General features: G+C 36.5%; 2 protein-coding genes across 2 annotated transcripts; one reads left to right on the top strand and one right to left on the bottom strand.

The window, feature by feature from the left end:
* Positions 1-1,752: 1,752 nt before the first annotated feature.
* On the bottom strand, positions 1,753-3,802 carry LOC130817334 (2-(3-amino-3-carboxypropyl)histidine synthase subunit 1). The gene has a single exon (XM_057682970.1). The coding sequence runs from the start codon at positions 3,408-3,410 to the stop codon at positions 2,025-2,027; it is 1,386 nt and encodes a 461-aa protein (XP_057538953.1). The 5' UTR covers positions 3,411-3,802; the 3' UTR covers positions 1,753-2,024.
* A 1,010-nt stretch (positions 3,803-4,812) lies between these two features.
* LOC130817333 (putative pentatricopeptide repeat-containing protein At5g40405) lies at positions 4,813-6,866 on the top strand. The gene has a single exon (XM_057682969.1). The coding sequence runs from the start codon at positions 4,861-4,863 to the stop codon at positions 6,466-6,468; it is 1,608 nt and encodes a 535-aa protein (XP_057538952.1). The 5' UTR covers positions 4,813-4,860; the 3' UTR covers positions 6,469-6,866.
* The last annotated feature ends 432 nt before the right edge of the window (positions 6,867-7,298 follow it).

Below are 7,298 nucleotides of genomic sequence, written 5' to 3'. Positions count from 1 at the left end.
CTCAAGTTGTAATGAAAATTAGCTTAGATACTGAGGTCAGAGCAAAAGCATTTCATGCTTTGACAAGAACATCAACCAAGTTTCATTACCAATAACCAAATATTTGGCCATTTACACCCTCCCAAAGCATAGCGTAAAAACAAGGTCCCACCAGATCGCATCAGCCGCATTGTAAAGATTTTCAAAATAAACTAACAGATATTTCCTGCACTATGAAGGTGTTGTGTTTTAGGCTGTCTCAAGAGATATCTTATGGTTTTAACCGATATTTAAGCGTTACAATAACCGCATCACTCACACTCACCTTACCGCATCACCGTTTCGTTAACGCGATCGTGACTGTACCGCATTTTAATACTATGCCCCAAAAACCTAAACCCTGTACTATACATCTGCCAATCCAGAAAACACCACAGCAAAATCATTAAGAGGGCTAAAAAATCTTTTTGAGGGACATTTCAATCAAGCAGGCATTTTCAGAATTAATGACCTTGGCCATCACCACGACCACATGCTCTCAAAGGAAGTCAAGATAACTGCTTTTGGATATTTAATAGCTAATTCTTGCCAATTCAAGCAGTGAAAAAGTTTGAATACATCTGTTCCTACTTACTACAGAAAATAACTCATTACTCATCTAGTTAACTCCACCGATCCATTTTCGCCAATAGCGACTGTGAAGAGAGTACATGTCTCATCTTTGATGTTATCGATTTGGTAAATAGGAACTCCTACGTCATTGGTTCCATTTACTTGGGGTAAATTCCGTTTTCTACGCTCCTCATGCAAGCTTCTTCCTTTCATTAATACCATAAAGCATATCAAACCAACCTTCCCTTGATTTACAAATAAAATCTACAAAGAAACTGCAATCTATGTTATCATCTGGCAAAGCATTTCTAGTTTTCCACAAAGTTCAATTCTTGGAATATTAAATAAAGGAAACCTCAAAACTACAATAAACCCCAAAAGTTCAATTGTTTCTTCATGCTTTATTTTGGCCTTGCCATCCTAGTCCCTCTGCTTATGTTCTATTTCTTTTGGGTCCTTTGATTTGAAGGCAATGAACAATCATCATCCATATCTTCTTCACTCTCCTTATTTGCATCCTTCCTCATCAGTCATCATTAATCCACATCGTCCTCTTACCTTCCACAAATTCCCAGTTTTTATTAGATTTCAAAAGTTACGTTAGCAGAGCCATCTGACGCGATTGTGGTAATCCATAATTCAATCCATCCAGGGAGTATTTGCTTTTCACATTGTAATCGTAGAGCTAATGATTGTCAAACAGAGCAAATGGTTAATAATTCTTTAGTTTCGGATGATAGGCTATAGCAAAATCACTAAGTAAATTATCTGCACTTTTTATTTAACAATTTCTTTGTCATTACAAGGTAAGGTTGATGTATCCACATCTGAGTTTGGGGGAGAGGCACTTTGTAACACCCCGGCCCATCGAACTGCCGGTGATTACCTATAAGGACTGTAGACTAGCCCCATAGAACAAATCAACACAAGTCTTTTTAACACACTTTGTCCTCACTCGTGCGCACCTGAAAAACTTTCCAGGAAGTCACCCATTCCAAGATTTGCACCCCACCAAACACGCTTAACTATGGAGTTCTTAGCAAATGAGTTTCATAGAAAAGAAGATGCACCTTGTTGATATGGGTAATCTATCAATCCTTTTTAAAGCTCAACCGTGGTATCACACACTTAATGTGAGTGTGGTGATGGAACTGAAAATCATAGAGCTAATAACTACTTTGCATATCAAAACCATACTAATAATTCATGAATCACAAATGTCACCATCTCATTCCTAATAAACTAGAAGCTTACATTCAATTCATACAATCACTTAAGAAACAAGTAATCTAAATCGCAGTAATGAACAAACAAAGAAAAGAGAAAAGAGTATTACAAGTTAAAAGTTGGCTCTTCCTCTTGAAGTGCAAAACTGCTTAGCCTTCTGCCTGAAGGAAAGTTGCAAGAGGAAACTGTGTAACATATCCATATTGCTATGAACAGGACAAGCTAGGACTTGATCGAATATTTCTTCGGGTAGGATGATTTTTCCCTTTCATGTAAGATGAATTCCATTCTCCTCCATCTTGAGCATAGTAATCCATAGGATAATCAACTCCATTCTCATTTCCACCTTTATTAGTTTGATCATTGCAACTACAACCTTCAACCTCATTCCTTCCACAATCAATACCAATACTGCCATCGTCTTTCTCCCACCAACCGCGAATCGATCCAAGAGCAATCTCAGCTTCAAATGGATTCAATAAGGGTCTCTGAAAAGCCTCCCCCCAATCGATCGATAATCGAGGACAAGCAACTTGAATCCAAGCATCAATGGAATCTTCAAACAATTCAATCCTAGAAGGTGATATTTCGGACATCAAAACAATTGTCTTCAACATCCCTTTCTCTTCCATTTTCCTTTCCAATCTCTTTAGAATCCTTGGATTCCCTTGCCTACCAAGTGTCCCCAAGACAACCCCCCAACTCTTAGCTTCTCTGGCCTTCAAAACTGCCTTCATCCTTGAATTCTTCATCCCCTCATGATCATACTCCTCCAAAAACAATCTTCCTAAATATGGATCATATCGGAACGCCTTAACCCCCGGATTGGCAATCATGAACGCTTCCAAATGAAACCTCCCATCCGCAACAAACACAATGACCAAATCTTCATTTGCATCCTTATTCAAAACCCTAGGGGCAGTACACCCTAAAACCTCTCCAGCAGACAAAGGTTTCGATTGCGGAACCAAAACCCTAAACCCTAATTTCTCTAATTCAACCTTAGCAACCCTAATTGCACCCGCAAACTGAATGGTACCAGCAATAGCCAAATTCTTGCTCCCTAAATCATTAATTTCTAGGGTTTTAACAAGTTTAGAAACATCAATTCCAATCTCAACAAAAACATATAAACAAGGAATAACCGTATTATCAACCGGAACAAGACAACTATGACCATAATGAATCAAAAGATCAGCACCAAGAGCAGAAGCAGATAGATCATCAACACAACAAGCGCCGTACGTAACGTCGGATAGTATAAAAACGTCGGAAGCAGAAGCGAAAGTGTGGAAGATGTCAGAAAGTGAAAGTGAGTACATGAGAAGACCTTCAGGGAGTTGTAGAGCTATACGGGGAGAAGGGGAACTGAGAGAGAGGATTCTGTGAATGGATTTATGGATTTCAAAATTGTAATTGGAAGGAAGAAGAGAAATTGCGGCGTTTAAGGAAGGATTGTTGAGAATTGATGACGGGATTTGGTTTCGAATGAAGCGTTTTGGTTGGGGTTTTGATGTGGGTTGCTGGGTGGTTGCGATGGTGGAAGGTGTTGGGGTGTTCTCTAATGGAGGAATTTCTGAGTGAATCTCCATTTTTGGATTTGATACTGTGTTGGAGTTTTCTCTAATGGAGGAATTTCTGAGTGAAGCTCATACCATTACCAATAAACCATCCATGGTCATCTACTCAGATTCTACCCTAATGATCTCAAGTTCTTATGTGGAATAAGAGCAAGTCTTTGTATGGATGGAGAACACCCTAAAATGGAGTTCATATCAATTACAACTATTCATTTGGGTCATGAGGCAATATTAGGTCATGATCGAGTTATGTGCAACTGTTCACGTCAGTTTTTACCTAATTTTAAATTTATTTTAAAGTTGGGTTAAAGTTAAATTCGATTACAAAGTTATATAAACATCAAATCATCAGTAACACCTCTATTATTAATCATAACAAAATAACATTTTAGACTTTAAGGGACTAAATTGTTATTTCTGACCCTAGATTCACGTGAGATTTGAATTTAACGTAAAAAACGAGACAAATAAAACCGCAAACCGCAAATATTATCCGCGATCTTACATTTTTTCAGTTTAAAATATTGACTATTATTATACAAATAGAGCAGTTGACAATGAGAGACCAAGGTTTTCTAAAGTAATTCGAATAGCAATTCTTTACAAATAAAATAGTTGACAATGACACAATTGTTCTACTTCTAGGCTTGGATGAAATTTTAAAAATAAATCATATACTAATCTTATGTAAACGTTGCTATGAAAAATGAAAGATAGTTGCTCTAAAGTGACACATTTATATTCAATTTACTCTAAAAAATATGACCCATAATAAGCTCCTAATTAAAATTCACTTTATATATATACACGATTTATAATTTTTTTAAACCTATTTAAATTCTAAGATTAAAAGTGATCAACGAATAATTATAATTTGAAATTTGGATTATGATTGGGAATTTAACCTAGCATATCAATAGATGAAAATTTAAAACAAGTAAGCAAAAAAATATAAAAAAATCCATACAATAGCAAACTTTGCAAAATAATTTTCATGATAAGCAGTTTTTTCCCAAAGTTGTGAATTGGGGTTTTTCATTGTTAGTAACAGCGAACAAAGATTGAAAGTCAAAAAAAGTGGAAGAGTTTGTTCTTTGTTACTAACAACGAATAAAGTCTTTGACTATTTTTGACTTTCAGTATTTGTTCGTCGTTAGTAACAATGAACAAATGCAAGCTAAAAACAGCAAATTCTCTTGTTTGATCAGGACTTAGCTTTGTTCGTTATTAGTAATAGCGAACAGACCCTTTACTTTTTTTAACCCTCTATCTTTGTTCGCTATTACTAAGTGCGAACAACTCTAAACCTTAAATTTGAAAGAAAAAAAAAACTGCTTTATCTTGAAAAATAGCTTCAAAAATTAACTATAATATAATTTTCAAATTTTCCATCAATACATAGCATTAACATAGATTTAGGTAATGCCATGTACTCCAACTAGTACATTGTTGGGCAAAGCTAATGACATTTTTTGGCTCCAAAAACTACCACTTGAAATCTAGCAAACTCATTCTTCATCTCTTAGATCATCATCAATGGCTTACCATCCCACAACTAAAGCAAATTCAATCCCACCTCATCGTTTCCGGCACCATTTCCGATTCTTACGCTGCTGGAAAACTCGTTTTCGCCTTTGCTAACCACCCAACTCATCTTTCTAACGCTTATCAACTCCTCATTCGCTCACCTAATCGATCCAGTTACATGTGGAACACTTTAATCAAGTTTTTTATTGATAATAATGAACCCACCCAAGCAATTTCTCTTTATAAGAACATGTTTGCATATGGGTCTTATCCCAATAATTATACTTTCTCATTTGTTATTAGAGCTTGTAATAATCTTTGTGATTTGTCTGTAGGGTTAATGCTTCATGCTCAGGCTATCAGATTGGGTTGGGAATCTTATGATTTTGTGCAAAATGGGTTGATCCATTTGTATTCTATATGTGATTCTGTTGATTTAGCTGGTAAGTTGTTTGGTGTGAGTGTAAGTAAGGATGTGGTTACATGGACTGCAGTGATTAATGGGTATGTTAAAGCTGGCCGGATTATAGATGCTAGAGAACTGTTTGATAAAATGCCTGAGAGAAATGTGGTTTCTTGGAGTGCTATGATTACTGGGTATGCCCAAATGGGATTGTTTAAAGAGGCTTTAGAACTCTTTAATGATATGCAAAAGTCCGGTTTTCGACCAAATCATTCGTCTCTAGTGGGGGCATTGACAGCTTGTGCAGCTCTTGGAGCTCTTGATCAAGGAAGGTGGATACATGCATTTGTGGATAGAAATAGGATGGAATTGGATGTCAAATTAGCCACGGCTCTTGTCAATATGTATGCAAAATGTGGGTGTATCGAAATGGCAAATCGTGTGTTTGAAAATATGCCTTCTAGGGATGTGTTTGCATTCACTTCTTTGATATCTGCACTTTCAAATCATGGGCAGAGTGAGAGGGCAATTGAGTTGTTCAAAAGGATGCAATTTGAAGAGGTTACTCCAAATGAAGTCACTTTTGTCTGCGTGTTGGCTGCATGTAGTAGAATGGGTTTGATCGATGAGGGGTTGCGAGTATTTGAAAGCATGAAAAACTGGTATGGAATCGATCCGGGAATCGAGCATTATGGTTGCTTAGTTGACCTATTAGCAAGATCAGGCATGCTGCAAGAGGCAGAACAGCTAGTTAGAAAGATGTCAATGGTGCCCGATTCTTATGTGTTGGGTGCAATACTCAATGCTTGTCGACTTTATGGCAATGTCGAGCTAGGGGAAGACATTGTCCAACAATTGAGTGATCGAGGTCTTGATTATAGTGGAGTACACACACTGCTTTCGAATATTTATGCATCGGCAAAGAAGTGGGATGGAGTTACGCACGTAAGGGAGCAAATGCACGAGAACATGGTCAGGAAAGTGCCCGGATGCAGTTTGATTGAAGTCGATGGTGTTGTTTCTGAATTCAGAGCTGGGAAAAGGAGTCGCAAGCAGATGGAAGACATTATATCAACTTTGCTTCATATGGACAAACACTTTCGGTCTTTCCAGCTAGATCATAGTATTGTTCTCGGTTGAATCCTAGAAGTATATCGGTTCCACCCTTGTCAACAATATATCGCAGAAATGAGATATTACAAGCCACAGCAGACCTGTAGTTTCAACTAAACATGAAATCGGGAGATTTAGCCACCGATGATTCTCCGAAGTCTTATGGGATGTTTCATCCCTGTTTTTGTTTTTCGTGTCGTTTAGAAGTACTTGATACGTAATAGTCGTCATGCTAATATCGATATGTACTTTTGAAAGGGAAGTGAAGAGTTACTCAAAGACGATTGAAATACTTTTACTAAATAGCAAACAGAGTTTAGTATATATCAACTCATTCGAACTGCTCCTTATGCCAAAATTTCTGATTGTGCAATTCATTGATAATCTGTTTTAAGTATGGTATAGGAGTGCCATGCAACCGCTCTTGTACGAGAAATCATCAATATGGTTCTTTTATAGCAAGCATTGACAAATATCTTCTAGGATCGGAAGAGATATCATTTGATTATTACCAAGAGTATTTTAAAAAACTACACTACCAATACTTTCATTCTTTTTGGCTTCAAGAAAGTAAGAACATTACCTTCCTAATAAATGTTTCACTTTCATCGTGACCTTGAAAAGATAATCCAAAATACAAAAGTAATCTAGCAATATCCAAAGACGCATTCAAACAATTTCTATGTTCAACTTTAAATTGTTCAGATTGTTTTTTAAAGCAACTTGTATTGATTGCTTTTGCATTATAAAATCTTCACATCTTTTCACACATTGATTATGAATACTATTTAGTTTCCAAATATGTTATTCAAATCTTTTGATATTATTCCAAGTCCTAAACCTTTACTAGTGAATGA

Source organism: Amaranthus tricolor, chromosome 7 (genome assembly GCF_026212465.1).
Source record: "Amaranthus tricolor cultivar Red isolate AtriRed21 chromosome 7, ASM2621246v1, whole genome shotgun sequence".
Lineage (NCBI taxonomy): Eukaryota > Viridiplantae > Streptophyta > Magnoliopsida > Caryophyllales > Amaranthaceae > Amaranthus > Amaranthus tricolor.
The sequence above is the reverse complement of the archived record's forward strand: the minus strand, read 5'-3'. Positions and strand labels throughout refer to the sequence as shown.